This window comes from Gigantopelta aegis, chromosome 15 (genome assembly GCF_016097555.1).
Source record: "Gigantopelta aegis isolate Gae_Host chromosome 15, Gae_host_genome, whole genome shotgun sequence".
Classification (NCBI taxonomy): domain Eukaryota; kingdom Metazoa; phylum Mollusca; class Gastropoda; order Neomphalida; family Peltospiridae; genus Gigantopelta; species Gigantopelta aegis.
Window position 1 is genome coordinate 38,774,148 of NC_054713.1, and position 24,385 is coordinate 38,798,532.

Below are 24,385 nucleotides of genomic sequence, written 5' to 3' on the forward strand. Positions count from 1 at the left end.
CGCACTTCTTTGCAAAGAATATATTAATCATTAATCATTACGACTACAGCTTTGTGGAATGGCTTGTAAAGTTTATGGTGCCAGTGCTAGACGCCTTTTTGGCTGCAATGCAATTCAGGTGATGCTCAACTAATTTCCAGGTGTATATTAAGACAAGAAACACATTGTATGTACAGACAACAATAAGGATAATTTGGTGATGTTATCAGGTAGTGAAACCTCTCAAAACCAGACCCTCTGTAAACCAGAATTACCCCCCAAAACAGACATTTTTTATGGTCCTTTTTTAAATATCAGTACAGAAATTAACCTCTCTAAACCAGATACCTCTTAAAACCAGCGGGTGTCCGGTTTAGAGGAGTTTCACTGTATATAACTGTACAAGCTCCATTTTAATCAGATTGTTGCATAAAATACTATGAGCTGTTTCAACATTGATCAATGGGGGAGAAGTAGGTGGTTTAAAAAACTTTAAAGTTTGTTTTGTTTAATGGCACCGCTAATTAATCATTGGCTATTGGATGTCAAAGATTTGGTAATTTTGTCATATAGTCTTAGAGAGGAAACCTGCCACATTTTTCCATTAATAGCAAGGAATCTTTTATATACACCATCCTACAGACAGGATAGCACTTGTAAGGTGATAGCCCCAACCTTCACCACCCCCCACCCCACCATCTGATCAATTCGAGAAGAGCTCCATAAATTGCAGGAATTAATAATTTCATGCATATATCTGTTATACAGTTTTATCTGGCATAATCCTTCTCCCATTCAAGGCTTGAAATTCATTTAGTGGAGTAGGAAGCAATCTTGATTTCAAGACGTAAATAAATGTTAGAAATTGATATGCAGTTTTAGAAATTAGTCTGGTTCTATAACAGTGATGTGGAAGACGAGAAAAACTGCTTCTCTCAATCAATAATTCTTGATATATAAATACTGTCACATTTATGATAGAAAGCAAAAGCTCCCAGTGAAACTGATTACAGTGTTCTAGATTAACGGTATTCCGGTATCCTGGGGATACCAGAATTAAATTTTGGATACCAGACTTCAATAACCCAGTATCCCACTGGGATACCATATAATGTTGTTGGTTTTTATTTTTCGCTGAAACAATGAAAGTAGTAATTTACTGGTGAAGTTAAGTAACAGTGTTGTCCAAAGTTTGTTACGATGTTATTTACGAATTTCATTTAAGTGGGATACTAAATTCTCAGATGGGATACCAGATTTTGAAATGTTAGTATCCAACTGGAATACTGCCCAAAATGTTTAATCTTGAACACTTGATTATTAGAAAGCATATCCTGCATTTTGAGCAGCATTTGGCACCTGTTCCATAAATTTCGAGCCTTGATGTCCAAGTAAAATTAATTTTTATTTTGTTTTACAATAACATAAAAAAAAGTTATGAAAACCAAAACGCAATGCAATTTTTTTCTTTCTTGCATAATCCCGTTTTAGATCATTCAAATTTTGAATTTTCAGCTCTAACCTTGTCAGGACTCGAAATTAATGGTTACTAACAGCAATTTCTGTATAGGTCTGCAACACGAACTGCCGAATGTTAGGAGTTTTACTGAGAAGTCTTTTTGCCGAGGATAAAAATGTTTGCCATTGGTTAAGTGATCATTTTTGGCTTTATTTCTTGTAAAAGTTACTGGTTCAAATTAGCTGCAGGCAGGCTCAAAATTAACCTAGGTTAGCATTTTGCCTACGACAAAAACAATTCTAAATTTGTAGGTGACAAGCACTGCTGGCTTAACACACTGCCTACTAATTAGCACGCTACTTACCATTATTATGCCGGTCTCGCATTTGACTAGGGTTTGTGTGGTGAGACACGCGACTTTGCGTGTGGCGGTCTACAACAAAGAGGAAACCAGTCAATACATGGCATTCACATGCTATAAGGCAAACAGTACATAACAGTCATATGTTGTACAGTGAATAGTACACAGAATCCATAAGCTTTCAGCCATACACCACTAGTATACAACATTCACAAGCTAGTCAACATACTGTATGTACACTGTATATAGTGTATTCCTCAATTCATATTTCCCACATGCACATGACATTCACCAGAGTGAATCAAGCGATTTATTAACAAGAAAAAGAAGACAACTCAGACCTCAAGTTTTTCAATGGAAAATACCTCAGAATTTTGAGTTGCTGGGGATCGATCCCAAACCGATAGTGCATCAAGCAAGCGCTACATGCATAAAGAGTGTCATAAACGGCTCATAACATTAACATTAAGCTCATAGCACCCAGGGGTCGATACAGGTTTTTGTGAACAGGACCAGAACAATGCAGGGTTAATACATGTTATCAACCAAATCACACGTCATCCCATCACTTTTTGAAGGAAAATTTTAAAAGATTTTTAAAAGATTATTTTTACAATCAACATAATCTAATAACATTACAAAGTTAAGATGGACAGTAAAGGTCACTATACTGACTATTCTCTCACTAACCACTTGACCTCTGTCCTGAACTGACTGCTCAAACAATTGAGATGCCCAGGACAACATGCTTCAACTGCAATTGAATACAAGCTAAAAACTCTACAAAAAAGGCCACTTGTCCATAAAGGCTGTTTTGTGTAAATCCCTAGACTGGCCTTTAAAAATAGGTTTAAGAGAAGGTTGAACTCCAGGCTTTTTATCTGATGAACTGTGACCGTCAAGTACAAACACAAAGGGATGCCACTCATAATTATTATTATTAAATACTATTAAAATGTTACCTATCAGTGCACACATTCAGCACAGAAATGAATGAAAAAGACGACATATTTAACTACAGACTCTTACATGTCAAACATGTATACATACATTTCTTGCACACTAGACTGAATAAGCCAGCTTTTGCACAGGGCTAGATAAATATGCCTAGTCCTCTGGCTAGACATTTCACCAAATTAAAATAAAATTTGCCAACTGTTTTAAAAATTTGCAATTGCCGAATTTGTCTAGTGGCAGAGCTAGCTCGACAAATGTTTTGACATCCAGTAGCCAAGTAATAAATCAATGTGCTGAAGTGGTATCATTAAAGAAAAAAAAAAACCTTCAACTTTTTTATGTTAACAGATATAAGAGATATAATAAATAAGCAATTAAATGACACTAAATCGTTTACTAAAAATACCTTTCTGTGAGGAATACGCACTAAAACAGCCAAATAGAAGTCTGGCCATGAATCCATAACTTGAAATTACACGTTCACTATAACATGAAACCTAACAATTTAACCACCAAAAGCAGGAGATGGGCTACTGTTACAGAACATGATAGTTTAATCCCTCTTAGTCTCGGCTCGGACAGACGAAGAATACACGGTTAATCTTCTAGTTTTATCTCATACATGTTGTTCAGCCATGCAGGGAGACAATAAAGCACACCTGCATTGGGCCAATGTAACAAATAATACCTTTATTAGGTGAATCGAACAAAAGATACCTATATTAATACAGGCCATTCTAAAAAAACCATTAGTACCTGTATTAGGCCAAACTAACAAAACATTATTACCTGTATTAGGCCATTCTAACAAAACAGACCAGTATTAGTACCTGCATTAGGCCAAACTAACAAATAATACCTTTATTAGGTGAATCTAACAAAAGATACCTATATTAATACAGGCCATTCTAAAAAAACATTAGTACCTGTATTAGGCCAAACTAACAAAACATTATTACTTGTATTAGGCCATTCTAACAAAACAGACCAGTATTAGTACCTGTATTAGGCCATTCTAACAAATAATACCTTTATTAGGTGAATCTAACAAAAGATACCTATATTAATACAGGCCATTCTAAAAAAACATTAGTACCTGTATTAGGCCAAACTAACAAAACATTATTACCTGTATTAGGCCATTCTAACAAAACAGACCAGTATTAGTACCTGCATTGAGCCAATCTAACAAATAATACCTTTATTAGGTGAATCTAACAAAAGATACCTATATTAATACAGGCCATTCTAAAAAAACATCAGTACCTGTATTAGGCCAAACTAACAAAACATTAGTACCTGTATTAGGCCAATCTAACAAAACAGACCAGTATTAGTACCTGCATTGGGCCAATCTAACAAATAATACCTTTATTAGGTGAATCGAAAAGATACCTATATTAATACCGGCCATTCTAAAAAAACATTAGTACCTGTATTAGGCCAAACTAACAAATAATACCTTTATTAGGTGAATCGAAAAGATACCTATATTAATACAGGCCATTCTAAAAAAACATTAGTACCTGTATTAGGCCAAACTAACAAAACATTATTATCTGTATTAGGCCATTCTAACAAAACAGACCAGTATTAATACCCGTATTAGACCAATGTAACAAAACAGACCAGTACTAGTACCTGTATTAGGCCAAACTAACCAAACAGACCAGTATTAATACCTGTATTAGGCCAATCTAACAAAACAGACCAGTATCAGTACCTGTATTAGGCCAATCTAACAAAACAGACCAGTATCAGTACCTGTATTAGGCCATTATAACAAAACAGACCAGTATCAGTACCTGTATTAGGCCAATCTAACAAAACAGACCCGTATTAGTACCTGTATTAGGCCAATCTAACAAAATAGATTAGTATTAGTACCTGTACTAGGCCATTATAACAAAACAGACCAGTATTAATACCTGTATTAGGCCATTATAACAAAACATACCAGTATAACTACCTGTATTAGCCATTCTAACAGACCAGTATTAGTACCTGTATTAGGCCATTCTAACAAAATAGACCAGTATTAATACCTGTATTAGGTCATTCTAACAAAACATATCAGTATTAGTACCTGTATTAGGCCAAATTAACAAAATATACCAGTATTAGTACCTGTACTAGGCCATTATAACAAAACAGACCAGTATCAGTACCTGTATTAGGCCAATCTAACAAAACAGACCCGTATTAGTACCTGTATTAGGCCAATCTAACAAAATAGACCAGCACTAGAACCTGGTTTATTGTAAATAAGGAGGCTTTATGAAATAAATGGGGCACCCGGCATGTTCGGGACCTGCCTGAAATATATTAAAAAAAAAAAAAAAAAATACCATAGCCAGTGAGGTGTATCCGAGGCGTGGTTATTGCTAGTTGAAAACTATTCCCAATACCCCGTGCAGACGCCCTTAACTGGGCGGCTAGCACAATTTTTAATTGCCTCTACGGGGGCTACTCTAAACAAAATATATAAAAAAAAAAAAAAAGTACCTGTACTAGGCCATTATAACAAAACAGACCAGTATTAATACCTGTATTAGGCCATTATAACAAAACATACCAGTTTAACTAACTGTATTAGGCCATTCTAACAGACCAGTATTAGTACCTGTATTAGGCCATTCTAACAAAACAGACCAGTATTAATAACTGTATTAGGTCATTCTAACAAAACAGACCAGTATTAGTACCTGTATTAGGCCAAACTAACAAAACAAACAGGTCTGTATTTAATACCTGCATTAGGCCAATCTAACAAAACAGATCAGTTTTAGTACCTGTATTAGGCCAATCTTACAAACCAGACCAATAATACAAAACAAGTGAACTTCGTGTGTTAGTATCTGTTTTGTATAAATGTTGACTAGCGAAAACAAGTGTAGTATTTTATTATTACCCAGCATCAAATAATGTAAAAATCTGATAATTACTTAGAACATTACTCAAAGAGACATGTAAATGCACACAGCTTAGACTAGGGAAGATGATGTCACTTACTGAAGTGACATCATTTACAACTCAACACATTTTATTTACGGTTATATGGCATTAGACATATGGTTAAGGACCACACAGATATTGAGAGAGGATACCCGCTGTCACCACTTCATGGGCTACTCTTTTTCGAATAGCAGCAAGGGATTTTTTATATGCACTATCCCACAGACAGGATAGCACATACTACGGCCTTTGATATACCGGTCATGGTCCACTGGCCAGAACGAAAAATAGCCTCATGGGCCCACCGACGGGGATCTATCCTAGACCGACCACGCACTAAGTAATTAAGAAAATGTCCACAGTAAAAAAACATGCCATTGAAAAGAACCTGAATATATTCCAAGGCAAAAAAAAAAAGTGTCATACAGAATTAAAAACTCCACAGCAATCTCCATGGCATTGCCGATTATCGTGGGCAATTGCAGGGGTTGCATTTATCAAGTAATAACGCACCTGCTGGTGCATACAAAATTTATACAACTCGCCCAGACTTCGCCATGTGGGTAATATTTGCTATTTATAGTCCACTATATAAAGGTATAAAAACAAATGGAAGCCATTAGACATGGGATCAGCGATTTAAAAAATATACTGGCCACAATTAAAAGTTTACTTTAAGTTAATAAAATTTTACTAAATAATAGTAATAATCAGATATGTCACCTAAGAGGAAGACAGAGCTTAAACACTAACAATGGTGGGTTGGGGTTGAGGTTGGGGCAGAATATTCATATTTACAAAATAAGACTTATCTGCAACATTTGACCAAAATCATTCACTAGCCATCGAGCATGGCAATAGTAGTTATTTACTATCCCAACAGTGAATATCACTAGCCATGGGAGTGGGGCTACCATAATTTAGATGCCCTGGGAAATGATATGACTAAATAAGAAAGAGATCTCACCTCGTCTAGCACCAAGGACAGAATCGGCTTCTGTGCACGTGTCACAAGCTTCATCTCTACTGACTACAGATGCATTTGCACTGAAAACAAATAAAACAGTAATAATTAGACAGACATGTAAATTAAAAATTACAAACATTAAGCCATGCAAGACATTTTTAATGTGAATGACATATTATTCAGTGCTCGAACTTCAGATCATCTCGCAAAGGCAATTTAATACAGACAAATTGAATACCTAATTACAGGGATTTACCAGACGCACAAAACTTGCGTATAGGACGCACTAAAACTTAACTGGACAAGCAAAAATAGAGATACTGCGTCCCGTGGGACGCATAAAATATCTGACATTTTCAGTAACCCTGTCCACTATCAAAGATTGATCATTCTGTGTAACACACTATTTCTTTTCTACCTATTAACTGCTTATTCAAATGGGGATTCCCCATCTCGAAAACTAAAAGTTTTAATCTCTTGGAACGCTGCGTCTTTATCCTTTTCTGCGCTTAATCGTGTAAAGTTGGTAATTTCCGGAAAGAGATCGCGGATATGCGATCATTCGGAACTTCTCGTCAACAGGCCGAACACAATCGGAAATTCCCGGGCGAATAAAACACATTGGTTAAATGTTCTGATTTGCATTAACAAACAAGTAGCACGATTCATAAACAACGCATGGTATTGTGAGTGTCATTTAGCTTGCAGGAAATGGTTCAAATAATTATACAGATCAAAGTGAAATGTTGATTTTGAAAGAATAAACAATGAATACCGACATTGATTTCCCGAAAGGAAATACAACAACACAGCTTGTTAAATTTACTTTAATGAAACATATATATAGTATACACGTGATTTGTTGTCTGCAGCTCTCTGTCATTTGTGTGGTTTTGGGACCCTTTGTTTTCAGGTTGGGACCCCCAGAAAAGAAAGAGGTGAGTCCAAGAGACCCCCAGAAAAGAAAAACAAGGTAAATCCCTGCCTAATTATATGATAAAAAATGTCATTGCAAATAAATTATGCAACAGCTGTTTGCGGCAGCGTGACTGAATGCTGTAGTATATTTTGATAGCTAATTATGACAATTTTTATAAAATCACATCAAAAATGTTTTAAAACTTGAATCAAGTATGCAGAGTTCAATACTATGTCATGGAAAGGACATTAGAGAAAGCGATTTTTTTGTATTTTAGTGTTGTATGTGTTGGTGAATTTATTGATGTATAACAGTCACAAATTTAGTATAAAATCGCTTTTATACAATTTGTGACTATTATACATCAATAAATTCACACAAAATGATGACAAACAATTCTTATATAAAATGGACAAATGTGAACTTACTGAAAGGAAGGAGGCCGACTGTTTACAATATTGTCATGAACATAGACAAATATGAACACTTACTGAAAGGACAGAGGCAGACTGTTCACACTATTGTCATGAACATAGACAAATATGAACACTTACTGAAAGGAAGGACAATATTGTCATGAACATGGACGAATGTGACCACTTCTAAAGGAAGGAGGCCGACTGTTCACAATATTGTCATGAACGTGGACAAATGTGACCACTTGTACATGGACGAATGCGAACACTTACTGAAAGGACAGAGGCAGACTGTTCACAATATTATCATGAACATGGACAAATGTGACCACTTACTGAAAGGAAGGAAGGAGACTCGACTGTTCACAATATTGTCATGAACATGGACGAATTTGACCACTTCTAAAGGAAGGAGGCTGACTGTTCACAATATTGTCATGAACATGGACAAATGTGATCACTTGTACATGGACGAATGTGAACACTTACTGAAAGGACGGAGGCCGACTGTTCACAATATTGTCATGAACATAGACGAATACGAACACTTACTGAAAGGAAGGAGGCAGACTGTTCACAATATTGTCATGAACATAGACAAATATGAACACTTACTGAAAGGACGGAGGCCGACTATCTACAATATTGTCATGAACATGGACGAACGTGAACACTTACTGAAAGGAAGGAGGCCGACTGTTTACAATATTGTCATGAACATGGACGAATGTGAACACTTACTGAAAGGAAGGAGGCCGACTGTCGCCGATGCCGCCGACACGCTCAGACGGAAGCTGCACTACGTCCCCGGCCTGCGAGTCTGTGCACTGCGACTGCGTGTCTGAAGCACTGTTGTCGGCTGGAACCAGCTGTAACAAAACAATAAAACAAGTAAATTTAAAGGTGTATCGCCAGCATCGAAACAAGACAAGATCAGTCTTTCAGGTTCAAGAAAGTCGAGACTGTAGTTCAGGTTACTAGGAGGTTACCACATGTCAAGAAAGTCAAAAACGGTCGTTCAGGTTACCAGGAGGTCAAGAAAGTTGAGACCGGTCATTCAAGTTACCAGGAGGTTACGTGTTAAGAAAGTCAAGACTGGTCACTGAATTTACCAGGAGGTTACCACATATCAAGAAAGTTGAGACCGGTCATTGAGGTTACTACATGTCAAGAAAGTTGAGACCGGTCGTTCAGGTTACCAGGAGGTTATCACATGTCAAGAAAGTCGAGAACAGTACTTTATTCTCTACCTATTTTTTTTTTTAAACAAATGTACCAAAATCTAAATTTTAAGCAATGGCGTGTTGTATAAATTATACACAGATGTTTGAGTACTACGATAACAGTTATATGTACGAATAACGAAGTATCAGCACATTTGTGTGAAGAGATTATAATGGGAACTGAAGACTCTTTTATTTATGGTATTTCAATGCCTTCATGTTGAGCATCTCAACACTAGTTACATGAACCCAGCGGCTGGATTTAGCTCAGTCAGTAGAACACTTGCCCAAGATGCTTCGGATGTAGGAACAAACCTCCTTGGTGGACCCATACTCTGGGTTTGTTTTTTTGTCCCAACCAAGGCACCATGACTGGTATATTAAAGGATGCGGTATGTGTTGTTCTATCTATGGCAAAATGCATATAAAAGACCCCTTGCTGGTAATGGGATAATGTAGGTTTCCTAACTGAAATCATACTTTATTTAGATTTGTTTAGATTATCCATTTCCGTACATTCGAGGTGCTTTTGGTCATCCTGGTGTTTTTAATATAACAAAATGCATTTTTAATATTTTAAAAACTTCATGGGCATCTGTGAAGTAACAATTGTGGAGTCGAGTTTTAGTCTATTTTAATAGGGTAATTCACCATTTCAATGTCACAGACTCATGTTTCACTCTATTGTAACTTTATCCAAATGGGTTACAGGTTTGTAGATTAATCAAACTTAGTGTTAATTTTCATGAGCTGAAACTAGGGTATGTCCCTTGAAGTAAAATAGGGATAGTAATTTTTTAATTGTGGCTAGTATATTTTTAAAATCACTGATCCCATGGCTAGTGGATTTTGTAAAAATACTAGAAGCCCTGATCAATATGCTCTAACACTACGTATCAGAATTAACACAACATGTCAGAATTACTGAGTGAGAATTGGTTGCAATTTTGTCATCAATCATTTATACATTAGTGTGCATTCTTAGGAACAATTGTAGCCCAGTGGTAAAGCGCTCACTTGATGTGCAGTCGGTTTGGGATCGATCTCCATCAGTGGGCCCATTGGGCTATTTCTCGCTCCAGCCAGTGTATCAAAGGCTGTGGTATGTGCTATCCTGTTTATGGGATGGTAAAGCTACACACATCTGTTGTGTATTAAGTACATAATACTGGGGGAAAAATAACAGAACTTTGTATATTTGACATAATATTAATATTCAATTCAAAACATAAAATGTTTTGCTGCAGCAATTCTAGCTGTTTTAACTTTAATAGTACCAGGGATTTATTCACGATTTTTAGGCAGGGCCTCATGTCTGATGTGATTGGGAAATTTATAGCTATTTAATCCTAACTTTCAGGCCCTTGAATGACACAATGCACCACAGTTAAATTAATTTATCAGAACAGACATAATTACAAACATATTTGCACATTAAATTGGGAATTTCTGTTGCTACTTGCTCTTGGGAAGGAACTATGTCTGGAACCACAGAATGCCTGCATAAATCCACACCTGCAGCAGGCACCTAGTGTAGTCTAGTTGTAATCACTCTGCCACTCGCCAAATTCACCAATTGCGAATTTTAGGAACAATTGGCGAATTTTATTTTAATTTGGCGAAGAAAACAAATAATGCAATAATTGATATTTGCTGGAAAATAATTAAGACTTGGATTTTTGTACATAATTTGGCGAAATGTTTTGTAAACCCAGAGCTAGCCCTGTTACAGTAACAAAGAATAATACATCTGCTTAGCATTATGTAAAATACAGACAGAAGACACTTGTTATCGGATACCCAATTAAATTACACACACACTTCTTGCCTAAAGGTGTTATCAAATTCATAAACAAGTCACACCGGCTGACGTGTGTAGTCTAGTACAGGAGATAGTATTATCCCCATCTGCAGCAAACTGTCTTAGTACAAAAGATAGACCCAGTTCTATCTTATCTCCAATAAACCAGATTGTAGATAGACTCAGTCTGTGAGGGACTTGACACCACAGGTGATTCTTAAAGGTACATAGTCTTTTAAAAACACTGTAGTAATGTTAAAGCTTGCTTGTTACAACACTAGGTCTGGTCTGGTCTGGTCTGGTCTGGTCTGGTCTGCATGCAGGGCTTCTAGAATGTTTATCAAATCCACTAGCCATGGGATCAATGATTTTGAAAATTTACTAGCCACAATTAAAAATTTACTAGCCCAACTTTACTTAAGTTAATACAATTTTACTAACAGTAATAATGTCACTTAAAGAGGGAGATAAGAGCTTAAAAACACTAAGATTGGGGGATAGGTGTGGGAGCAAAATATTCATATTTACAAAATATACTTAAAAGTTAAATGCAGCATTTGACCAAACCAAAATTTCACTAGCCGTCAGGCATGGCAATGGTAGTTATTTACTAGCCCAACATTAAATATCACTAGCCATGGGATTGGGGCTACCATAATCTAGAAGCCCTGAGGTCTTAGGGCTTAATGTGAATCTTCAGAGCAAGCAACTTATGTCTCGTCTCCTTCGTCCAGGACAGGATAACAACACTACTAGAGCCCACTGATTAAGTAATCATCAGACTTTTGAGTCTGACATTAAACATATTGAGGGAAGTGATTAATTTAGATTATGGGGAGCTATTTAAGATATTACCATATTGATACGGGCCTCTGAGAATTGAAAATCTGCGTAACCCATTTATCAGTTACACAGAAATAAATCCAGGTAACCCATTTCCTTTTTGCATAACCCGTTATATCCAGGTAAATAGTAGTGCAAATTTTGCGAGGATGACAAAAAATAGGTTACACAAAATTAGATCCGCGCAAGCAACATGCGAACGAAATAATCAGTCTCGTAATTTTCAGAGGCCTGTGGTATTATATAAATGGGAGTATTTAAGTGCTTCCCTAACTTAGATTATGGGGAGCCATGTAAGATATTACCATATTAATACCATATAAATTCACATGCTAAAGCATCCTTCAATAGACGCGACTATTATTTTTTCATTTGGTAACTAAAACAGTTCATACTAGTTATATAGATATATAAAAAAAAATAGAAGTAGTAGGTGCCATGTGGCTCCTAGATGGGAAAGTTAATGTAGAAGGCTGTAAAGGAAGCCACACATTACTCTCCTTGAACCATCGGCTATTGAATGTCAAACAAAAGTATTTCGTAATTCTGACAAATATTCTTCAGACGAAAACTACACCATTTCTTCATTAACAGCAAGGCATCATTTATATGCAGTTCCTCACACAAAAGACAGCACAAACCACAGCCTTTGATATATGAGTTGTGGGGCATTGATTGAGATCAGCAGAGTTTCTGCCAGAGCGTAACATGGGTATGGCGCCATACCAAGATTTTTTTTTTTTTAATTTTTAAGTTAATCTTTTAACAAAATTAATTACTCTTATAATTAATATATGATTTTCTTAACCCTAACCCTAAAAGTAATCCATTTTGTCTGGGGGAGGTCCCACACAACCACTTTAATTGAGGTTGCATTCAATTCCATAGCGCCATACCCAAAACTTTCTGGCAGAAACAATGGGATGGGGGAGGCACAATGGGTCCATCTTGGAGGTAGGCACCCTATCAACTGGACATGCAGCGAACATTTTGTTTTAAAAAATTAGCAGTATATCTAGTCAATTGAAAATTTATTAGGCAATACTGTTTTGAACAGGCCCTAATTCAGAATTGAAAAAGTAGAAGTGACTTCTTCCTTCCCAGAAGAAAGGGGAGAAGTTCCATAAAAATAAGCAAAGTTAACATTTATCAGTACACTTCTTAACTTTTCTTTGTCATGTTCTACATTCATTCAGGAAAAAATCTAAATTATACACTCAGTTTTAACTAATATTTTTTATATAAAATACTACTACCGTATATCTTCGCCTGTAAGTCGATCTCGGCTATAAGTCGAGTCCCTAATTTCAAGCCCTGAAAACGTATTTTTTTATTGACCCGTTTATAAGTCGACCCATGAAAAACTACTTATAAATATTGAAATATTTCTTATTTTCAGCACATGAGAACAATAATATTTGAACAAAAGAAAATTATTTTACAAACTTCGGTTTTCACGTTTTGTACATCGCAATATGATCAGACTATTCCAATCAAACTATCATTATTACATAGCATCAAAACGAAATATTCCCTTAGTAGAGAGTAGAGAGTGAAAGCTGTTTGACTGTTACTGTATAGTACTGTACAGATGGTTTTGTGCACAGACAACAACTTTATTTATAAACACTGACAACAGATCACTACGATAAAACTGAAAGTATCACGTTTTGCCGCCATATTAATACATGTAAGGAGGATAACTCTGGAAAGTACACTGGTTTTTGTACCAAATGATGTGTGTCCCTATTGCTCTAGATAAGTGAACTGCAGAGATCAGTCTATTTTAAGGGAAAGCTTAGTAATATTCATGAAGTTAATCACTGCCAAAACATTGTTTGAACAACCATTAATGCCAGTGACCAGATTTCAAAATAAACTTAGGCAACAGGTAGTTAGTATTGTTTACATTTTTACTATTAGTTATGACTGTTAATTTAACTAAGTGGACTGTTGTCTTGGCATGTGAGTGAGATCGTATGCCTTTTCGCATAACCAAAACCGTTCTAATGCCAAAAAAAATAGGTTATAAAAAATAAATGTGTCAAATTAACATATTTGAGTATAAATACATGGCATACTTCAACAATAAAACTTGTAAAATAATCCCCAAAACAGTAATATTTTTTGGTGAAATTTTTTTACCCTCTTATAAGTCGACCCCCCAAGTTATAAAATAATTTTTGGGTGAAAAAAATTCGACTTATAGGCGAAGATATACGGTACTTCCAGTAAGAAAATTTAAACAAAACAATTGTATTTTTCATTAAAAACGTGATCTTTTAAATCATGGCTAGTATATTTTTAAAATCTGTAAAAATACTAGAAGCCGTGATCAATGTGCTCAATATTTTTAAGCAGTTGATAATGTGACATTGTTAACATGAAAGTAATAATTAGTATTTTTTCGGGCACTACTAAAAATCATCTTCATAAATCAAGGCTAATATTCGTTCCTCGTATTCAGCCTTGATACATGTCGTCAAGAAATCGTGCCACAAAATGCTTAAATTTCATTGGATGCGATGAGATCTGATTGCAACGAATCGCAAAGCTCCTTATAGATTCCCTTGTTATTGTAAACAAAGATGGCAGCGTCAGCGTCTGTGGAAACGTGTCGTGTTTGTCACGATATGTTAAAAAAAAGGTTTCGGCGGTTAATTTTTGATATTGCTTTCAAGATTGTCACGTTACCGATGTCATCGTGTAAGGGACATAATCGGTGTTACAAATTTTCTTCCAATAGAGGGCGCTAGTAGTGGATCTCAGTAATCTTGACTACATGTATCAAGGCTGAATACGAGGAACGAATATTAGCCTTGATTTATGAAGATGTACTAAAATGAATGTCGTCAACATTTGACTGGTCACTGCAAATGGGACGACATGTATCAATATACAGTCTTGCGCCAAAGTAAAAACATGGACCGACAAAGTGCTAAGTGAATTATGACACTAAACAAGTCAGGATCTTGATGTTGGGGGAACATTTTGTTCAGCATTTTGTCGCGATTTGCCACACAAGTTTCAGAGATAGCTACACAATTTTAAAACATTAAGCAGCAGTTGCTAATCAATTTTCAATATTAAAATATTGCAAATCAAGACATTGAAAACAAAATGTTCCCTGGACATTTGTTGTGTGATTTTGCTTTTGAGTAGGTCCAAAATATTAAGAAAAATTTGTCTTCTCACTGTTGCTAATAAACTCCTACTGACATTCGGCAAAGAAAATGTTCATTTCGTCGTCTAGATTAAGGCCTGTGAACTGTTTTAAAATTGTGTAGCAGGCCAAAACAAACATGTCCTGTTAGAAAAAAAGGGCCTGCTGTAACAAGGTAAAAGAAGTGTTTGGGATAGTGTGTGTAAAATTGGTAGGATTTCATTTGATTTGGGCCGGCAGAATTTATGGCTTGTCGGACCGAATATTCGGCAGGAATTTCAACCAATTTCAAGCCTGTTTATAATCAGTGTGATTTGACTGATATTTTTGAGTCAGTGAAAGAAGGAAATGTCTTATTTAATGATGCACTCAACACATTTTATTTACAGTTATATGGCATCAGACATATAGTTAAGGACCACACAGATATTGAGAGAGGAAACCTGCTGTCGCCACTTCATGAACTATTCTTTTCGATTAGCAGCAAGGCATCTTTTATATGCACCATCCAACAGACAGGATAGCACATACCATGGCAGGGCAAGCTCTGGGTCGCCAAATTATCTGTTAAAACTTCAAAAATTGCAAAACTCCAGTTATTTTGTAACAAAATATCAATTATAACTGAAATTATTTCGCCAAATTAAAATAAAATTTGCCAATTGTTTTTCAAATTTGCAATTGGAAAAGTTGGCAAGTGCCAGAGCTAGCCCTGCACTGCCTTTGTTACACCAGTTGTGGAGCATTGGCTGGAATAAGAAATAGCCTAATGGGTCCACTGACGGATCCCAGACCGACCATGCATCAAGTGAACATTTTACCATTGGGCTACGTCCTACCCCTTCAATGAAGTAGAAAGAAAGTTCCCATTAAAAACCAGCTGCAGATATTCTCAAAAAGAATTTACACTTTAAATGATCACTGAATTCAAATATTACTGATCTTTTATTGGTTAAATTAACCATTTCCATAGAACCAAAGTGTTTTTGGTCATCCTGTTGTTTCTAATATCACAAAATGCATCTTTCATATTTTTAAAAATGCACGAGTGTCTGAGAAGTCATGGTTATTGATTCGAGTTCTAGTCTTATTTTTTAAGGATATTTTCCTGTTTTAACGTCACAGACTCTTCTTTCACTTTGTTGTAACTTTATCCAAGTGTGTTACAGGTTTGTAGATTAACTAAACTTAGTGTCCATTTTTACAAGTTGAAACTAGGGTCTGCGCCTTTAATAAAAGTTATAGTCATCTAAAATTGTTTAAACTTTTCCTGGATTTGGGTTATTTTTGTTGATGCTGTCAATAATGAAATACCGTTCTCAACTACCATCTAAATATGTGATCATCATGTGGTAAACTTCTGACAAGCGTAAAGATAATTTGCAACCGTACAATTAAGAAAATGTCTACGGCAAAAAGGCATGCCATTGAGAAAAAACCTGAATTTAGTGCAACGAATAAGTGCCGTGGAAAATGAAAACCTCCATGGCAATCTCCACGACACTGCTGATTGTCGTGGGCAATTGCAAGGGTTGAATTTGACATGGAATGAATGTTCTTCCAACAACATCTACTGATCCTATGTCACCTATGCAAACAATTTGCACTTATGTGTGTTACAATCCACTCTTTTATAAATAAAGGCAAGTGATAAAAGGTGCATCAATGAAAATTCTAAAGAAAAACAAAGAAAGACATGTTTTAATGATGCACTCAACACATTTTATTTACGGTTATATGGCGTCGGACACACAGACTATACAGATATTGAGGGAGGAAACCCACTGTCACCACTTCATGGCCTACTCTTTTCGATTAACAGCAAGGGATCTTTTATATGCACCATCCCAGACAGGGTAATACATACCACAGCCTTTGATATACCAGTCATGATGCACTGGCTGGAATGAAAAATAGCCCAATGGGCCCACCGACGGGGATCGATCCCACACCGACTGCGCATCAAGTGAACGCTGTACCACTGGGCTACATCCCCCCCCCCCCCCTGAAAATTCTAAATTCTACCACCTCATGTATACTGCTATTTCTTTTACCGTTCAGTTTCAAGTATACACTGGTCACACTGTAAACCTGAGTTAAAGCCGGTCTGGCAAAATATGCTGTACAGTCACTTTGTAGCGGCACCAAGATCGTTCCACTTTACACAAAAATCTGCCACTTTTGGACAGTAAAGTTTGTTCAACACCACCACCAGAACACATCGATTTATTAATCATCAGCCATTCTTGGATGATTAAACAGATATATTCATTTGGTAATTGTGACATACAAAAAAAAAAAGCTCTACATTGTTTCCTTAGCAGGAAGGGATATTTTATATGCACCATACCAGAAACAGGATAGCACATACCATAACCATTTGATAAAAAGTTGTGATGCACTGTTTGGAATGAGAAACACTCCAATGAACCCACTGACGCGGATCAATCCTAGATCAACTGCACATCAGGAGAGAGCTGGGTTACATGCTGCTGCTGTTCTAGTTTACACAAAAATCTGAACACCCCCCCACCCCCAAGGTTTCGACAGTCTACTGTCTGATTATATAAATATAAATGGTACTCACCCAAGAAACCACTCTCCCATTAAAGCATGGCAAATGAGCTTCATCGTCAATTATTTCTTCTTTTACAACTCTGAAAATAAAGAAAACATTGAAAGTAAAATTGATTAAGAACACCCACCTCAGCACTTTTCCACAGCATTATTAGAATTTGTTTATGTTAAAGGAAAGGTAATATTTGATCAAAAATAACACCTTAGCACTTTAAAACTACAGCTATTTTGTCAAGATACATCTAGGATAGTAGGAAGCTTGCTGTAGCTGTACAAAAAAGTACAGATGAGTTATGACATTGTTCACCAAAAAACGTAAAGAACGACGTCATATCAAGAGTTCATGTGAAACAATTTGCAAAGTTTTGTATCTCGATTTTTGGTAACCAAACCAAACACAAAATTTGGCAACCAGTTTTGCCTTGATGCATCTCCAACTCGTCTCGGTGCCTTAATTTTTGTTACTGCAGGGCTCAAACATAACGACTGCACCGACAGCAATTGCTTTAGTTGATATTTAAATTGACGTAGATAGAGAGCATCACTGATTGCACTTTTGTGCCGTCGGTAAAACTCCTCAACAATGGCAAAATACATACACCTGGTGTACATAATCTGCCAATATTTAAAATTTTCACATTTGAAATATGTTTACATACAGCAATATAACCTTTCAGTTGTATTTATTTTCTGCAAATGTCACTTTTAAAAAACATTTGCCATAGGCAGGCTCAAAATTGCTATCGGTGGGCCATTTCATCCATGGATGGCAATTCTTTTTAAAATTGCTGTGGGAAGAACATTCTTAAGTTCAAGCTCTACATCGAACCAAAGGCAAAACCTGGTGTGCCCCACAATTTTTGTATTTGATCCCTGCTCTGTGTTTGATGTAAGATGCAGTTGTTCAGATTACAGTATACTGAGAATGGACATCTGTTTAATGTGGAAAAACAGGAATGGTAGAAAATGTCGTTAGTTCAAGTCTCAAACATAACAATTTGTCACCTTGTTACCAATTTGCCAGAGCCATTCTGTTCTAAAAGTCGAGTTACCCCTGAAATGGGTTGCTTTGTTTTGGAGTATATTAACATAATATTACTGAACGAGTTATAGCGAAAACGCCCCGTGCCAAAACGGCCCCAAGCGAAAAGGAACCAAATTGGACAAAACGGAACCTAGCCTTTGCAAAAACGGCTCCAAAATGTAAGGACAAAAACAGAACCTAGTGTTAGCTGAAATGACACCAAATATTTTAAAATGTATGGCTAAAATGGAACAAGAACCATAACAAGTTGTGAACGATGATATGCTCAACAAAACAACAGCTATATTAATCATTTATTACTTCGTTTATTTTTATGTCCATGTAAGGGAGATAGATGCAATAACAGCTACTTTTATCACAGGCGTTAGGGTCCTGGTCTGCGGTTATAGGTGTATGAATCTATGATTAGTAATTTTTGTTTTGTTTTATATTTGTCGTTTTTAGCGAGTGGGGATATGCGTCTGATCGATTTCCGTTTCCTACCCTCTTTCTATGTACATGAACACCAGCTATATAAACCATAATTAGTTAATGACATTGGATATCTGCTTTATCATGCGATGGTAAGAATAAGAAATTCTGTGAGGCTCTATCAAGCTGAATTTCTCCTTCGGACTGAACAGGATATATTCTGTCAATAGAAACAGCGGCTGCAGGATAAATAGCATTGTGCGCATCAGTGTTCCATCATAAAGGTGTAAAATTAACGAGCTATTCTCGATCCACTAATATCAAAACCTATATTAGCTCGGCCAGTTACCTTTTGACCGACCGTTCAAAACTGCGCCAAATTCCCTCAATCAAAATTGCACACCCTTTTCTCTTTGGCATTTAACTGCTCCATTCAAATTCCATAGCACCACCACCACCCCCACCTGCCTGCTACCGATTTGATCGGGCTGCTGGTGCTCCCTTGCACCTGCCAGTGCAGGCGGTCCCTCCTCTCCCCTCCCCCCCCACCTTTCCTGTCATGGACCAGGACCAAAGCCCATGGATGGGACGGACTATTTTAAGTATCTCAGGGACAGAATGGATATATTCAGATCAGACATAACACAATGCATCAATCTTTGAGCTAAAAAAATTATAAAATGGTTCAGTTTTCACCAAAACACTGAGGTGCCGTTACAGCCAAGTTGGTTCTGTTTTCACCAATGAAAATGGTTCCGTTTTAGTCGTAGTAGCATTTCAGCCAAATCTCTTATTGAACTGTGTTACTACCAACTTTATATTAGATACCTATGCTGCTGATGTAAATGTACACACTTTCCATTTAAAAAACTATCAAGTTACTGGGAAGGAAGAAAATCTTTCATTTAACAATGCACTCAATTATTTACAGTTGTATAGCGTCAGACATATGGTTAAGGACCACACAGATATTGAGAGAAAACCCGCTACCGCCACTTCATGGGCTACTCTTTTTGATTAGCAGCAAGGGATCTTTTACATGCACCATCCCACAGACAGGATAGTACATACCACTGCCTTTGTTACACCAGTTGTGGAACACTGGCTGGAACTAAAAATAGCCCAATGGGTCCACCGGCGGGGATTGATCCTAGACCGACCATGCATCAAGCGGACACTTTACCACTGGGCTACATCCCGCCCATCAAGTTACTGGGAAAAAATATTGGCAGATAGTTTATCATCAAAGACAAATATGACAAATGAATAATAAATTGAAGATAAAACAACTCTTTCCTTTAAAAAAAATAAATCATAAAACAGTCAAAGTATTAAATATAGGCCTAATAAGACTATATAAAAATTGGAGCAAAACGACCAGCAGTAAGGGCGAAATGACCCAGAGCAATAACAGGTATAAGTGTATATTTACAACTTAGGTAAAGAACCCAGATTTCTCCTGAAAAAGTGAAATTCTGGATTTATAGACCTACATGTCAAAAATATGGTGGGATGTGTAAGGTGATTGTAAAACTGATTATCAGAAGAAATATTGTGCATTTTGTACTCTATTTGCTTCATGCCTACTTTAAAGTTCGAGCCTTGAGTATTAATTACCACGACTTTCGACCGATCAAAAACTGACAACATAAGATTTTTTTGCTTTGCTTACCCCAATGCAAAACGGTAAATATTCAACACAAACTGTTACAGAATAAACTCCCAGTGATACACAAGTAGCAAGTAACTAATATGATTTGAATGCAACAAAATTTGGTCGATCTTGCGAGCACACAACTTACCCAAAGTCATCGTCCATAGACTTAAAAAAGAATTTGAAATTCGGCCTGTTCAAGGCATTCTTAAAGTCGCCCAGTGTTACCCGATCAGCGGGCACTGGCAGTTTAATAAGGTACGGAGTGTCTTCATCATCTATGTGATAGATGATTTTTGTCTCCCCCATCCCGGAGGATGTGATACAGTAGATACAATCTTTGGGAATCCCTCTTTCGCTAACACAAAAATGGCGTCTAAATATTTTCCCCCACTGTCTGTCAGTAAGAGGTCCGAAGGGATAGGCTCAATGCCGTCACTGATCACAATTCTGAAAATATTTTCAGCAAAATGTTTGTAATGTTCGTGTTCTGCAATCCAATATGAACATAATTCTTTTTAGATAGTTATATAGTAGTATTGCTAAGGGTTTGATATAAAATAAATGACAAAGCAAGTAATTAAATAATTGGTGAAATTTAATTTCCCGTCCCTTACGATCAATTGGTAATGTAACCCTGCTTTTATTGATCAATACTAGATTTTGAATGCATTATTAGGTTTTAAAATATATTATATGTTGAAACATGTCTTTTAATAAAATAGTGCAAAGAAATATGTTACGGGAAATATAATTTAAAGGTTATTAAAAGAAATGTAAGATAAATATGTATGTTTTGTTCAACATCCCGTGGGAGGAAAACATAACAGCAGTCAATAAAGGTAAAGGGAGTTAATCAATGTAGTTCAGACTGGTTGTTTATATTCGTAACATTTCACGGAGAACTGGTTGAGGAACAAATATTTGGTTGCTTTACCGTTATTGACCACAAAGTAATAAACCCAGTGTTCTAGCTAACATTGTGTCGCTCTGTCCATGATTATCGCCACCCTGCCCCTGATTATCGCTGCCCTGCTCTAATTCATTGATATATCAAAATAATTTTAAAAAGAAATTAAAAATTTTGCTTTCCGTTCGAAGTGTGTACAGGGTTGGTACGTTTGAGCACAGGTGTGAACGTGCAACAACGGTACCGTGTAATGTTTTTATATTTCTTTTGTTAGTCGTTATGACAGCGAGAAGGCAGCCAGGCTTAAAAAGCTTGATTGAGGAGTAATCCTCACTCCGTCACACACAAACCCACAAATCATGTCACTAATTAAGCAAACACCCAGTTGAAAGAAAACCATTGATAACTAATAGGTTTTTAAAGTAGCCTAATTGTTTGATCACTATTTTATGAAATTAGATGGCCATTGCAAGATATATATATATATATATATATATATATATATATATATATATATATATATATATATATATATATATATATATATATATATATATATATATATATAGTTTTAACTGATATAACCTGTCATTATAAATGCAACATTAACTGCATTCTTATAATATGGCATAAAGCTAACTTACAAGACTGGTACTCACAGCTTTTTACACTGTGTATTTAACTAAAATAATTTTAGAATTTGTTTATATTGATGTGCATCAATTCTGTTATATATTTACCATTTATATTTACCCAATAGCAGATATAGTTTTTGTGTGCTGGGGTGTCTTTAAGCATTCATTCATTCATTCGTCTGCAAAAGCTTACAACTGAAATTTGTCTAGACCTTCATCTTTAATAATAGCGTTTTTACAGTTTCAGAAATTAAATGTAGTTGTGCAAACAAATCCATATGCCAATTTATTTATTTGTTTGTTCCTTTGTTTCTTTATGTCTTGCTATGTATTTCTAATAATTCTGTAATTTTTTATCATTTAGAGATATCTTTTAATTATTTTATTTATATATTTTACTTTACATTGTGTGTAGTCTTTATACCATTTAATATCACCATATTAAATGGTATAAAGACTACACACAATAGACAAAAATACTATTAGGATTTTTGTAGGTGATCCAACATTTTGTAATTTTTAACTATAGGTTAATTTTGTCTATATTTAGTGCAATGGTACAGTAATATTAAAGGCATACTGTCACGGATTTAAGAACCTTATTTCTCTAAAAATGGATAATAAATAAAAATTACATTAATTGTTGGAAACCAAATTTAGCTATCGCATCACCGTAACGGAACCATGATGGAGTGAAATCCATGTCAACCCTTTCGGCAATGTTAGTTTTTTAATTGTGGACCATTGCTATAATTCAATTAGTTTTACAAAATATCATTAATAAATGGATTATGGTGGTTATGAAGATAGCTGAATAAAGTACATTTAGGGACAAATAAAATTATTTTTGTTCAGGTAATACTTTGTTAGACCATTAAATAGGTCAGTGGTCTGTGACAATATGCCTTTAACTACGGACATGAACGTACTTTTTTGCTAAAAATATCAAAATTGCAGAATAATAATTTTGTTAAAAATCAGGGGGAAAATGTATGATTTTTTTTATGAATATGAAACAGTCTATCACATCCAGCATTTGCCTTAAAAAGATTACTTTCGCGTCAAAAAATGCTCAACAATTAAATTGGCGCCCTGCCCTGTCAAAATCCTAGCTAAAACACTGAAACCCCAATGCTGATTGAAAGTTATTAAAAAGTAAATTAAAAAGTACTATAGAGTTAGGCCTACAAAAAAAAATGTATTCGGGGAAAATGCTGAGAAAAAAAAATGTTTAGGTAGGGTAGGTGAGCTTTTTTTCCTATAAATTTTAGTTTTTAAATTTATATTTTATTATTATTATAGTGATAGGGAAGCTTAAAATTAATCACCTCCTATTTGTAAATACTAATAATGTAGCTCAGAGATGGGGGAATCCTCTGTCAGACAACAATGCATTACATATTTGTTGGCGGTCTCAAGTTTTTAAAATTCGAACAACATTGTTAAAGGCATATTGTCACAGACCACTGACCTATCCAATGGTCTAACAAAGTATTACCTGAACAAAAATAATTTGATTTGTCCCTAAATGTACATTATTCAACCATCTTCATAACCACCATACTCCATTTATTAATTACATTTTGTAAAAAAAATAATTGAATTATGGCAATGGCCCATAATTCCAAAACTAAAATTGTCGAGAGGGATGACATGGATTTCACTTCATCATGGTTCAGTTAAGGTGATGCGATAGCTAGTTTTCGTTTCTAACAATTAATGTAATTTTTTATTTATTATCCATTTTTAGAGACATACGGTCCTTAAATCCGTGACAGGATGCCTTTAACAACTACGATAAATTATTCTCCTACCTTTAATTACAGTTAGACCCCCCCCCCCCCCCCATTTTGTCTAGATAAAAATCTTTAAAAAAAAACAACAACAAACAAACAAAAAAACAAAACACCAACAACATTACGATGACACAGATTCCACATACTAGATGATAAACAATACAACTTCAATATTAACTGATTTTGTAACTCTTGTATAACATTCCTAGTTGGGGGGGTTTAGTTGTCATATGCCAATAAATATCTGTCGTTTTTGTTCCTTTCAAATTGTGTTTGTTCAGTCCTTTATTAATTAATTAAGTAATCATTCGGTA

The 24,385-nt window shown here is 35.6% G+C and overlaps 1 protein-coding gene and 1 pseudogene across 6 annotated transcripts in view; one reads left to right on the forward strand and one right to left on the reverse strand.

The window, feature by feature from the left end:
• LOC121390335 (segment polarity protein dishevelled homolog DVL-3-like) overlaps positions 1 to 21,110 on the reverse strand; it is a 77,755-nt gene extending 56,645 nt beyond the window's left edge. For all 6 annotated transcript variants that reach the window (XR_005960196.1, XM_041522127.1, XM_041522128.1 and 3 more), the window contains exons 1-5: positions 20,879 to 21,110; positions 17,631 to 17,700; positions 8,755 to 8,882; positions 6,679 to 6,758; positions 1,803 to 1,871 (exon numbers count right to left, since the gene is read on the reverse strand). Coding sequence is in view for 5 of the 6 variants with exons in the window: in XM_041522127.1 (XP_041378061.1) it covers positions 1,803 to 1,871; positions 6,679 to 6,758; positions 8,755 to 8,882; positions 17,631 to 17,700; positions 20,879 to 21,039 (508 nt within the window). In the remaining variant the exon portion in view is untranslated. The remainder of the gene's footprint in view (positions 1 to 1,802; positions 1,872 to 6,678; positions 6,759 to 8,754; positions 8,883 to 17,630; positions 17,701 to 20,878) is intronic.
• Positions 5,100 to 5,222, forward strand: LOC121390791 (annotated as a pseudogene).
• Positions 21,111 to 24,385: the final 3,275 nt, after the last annotated feature.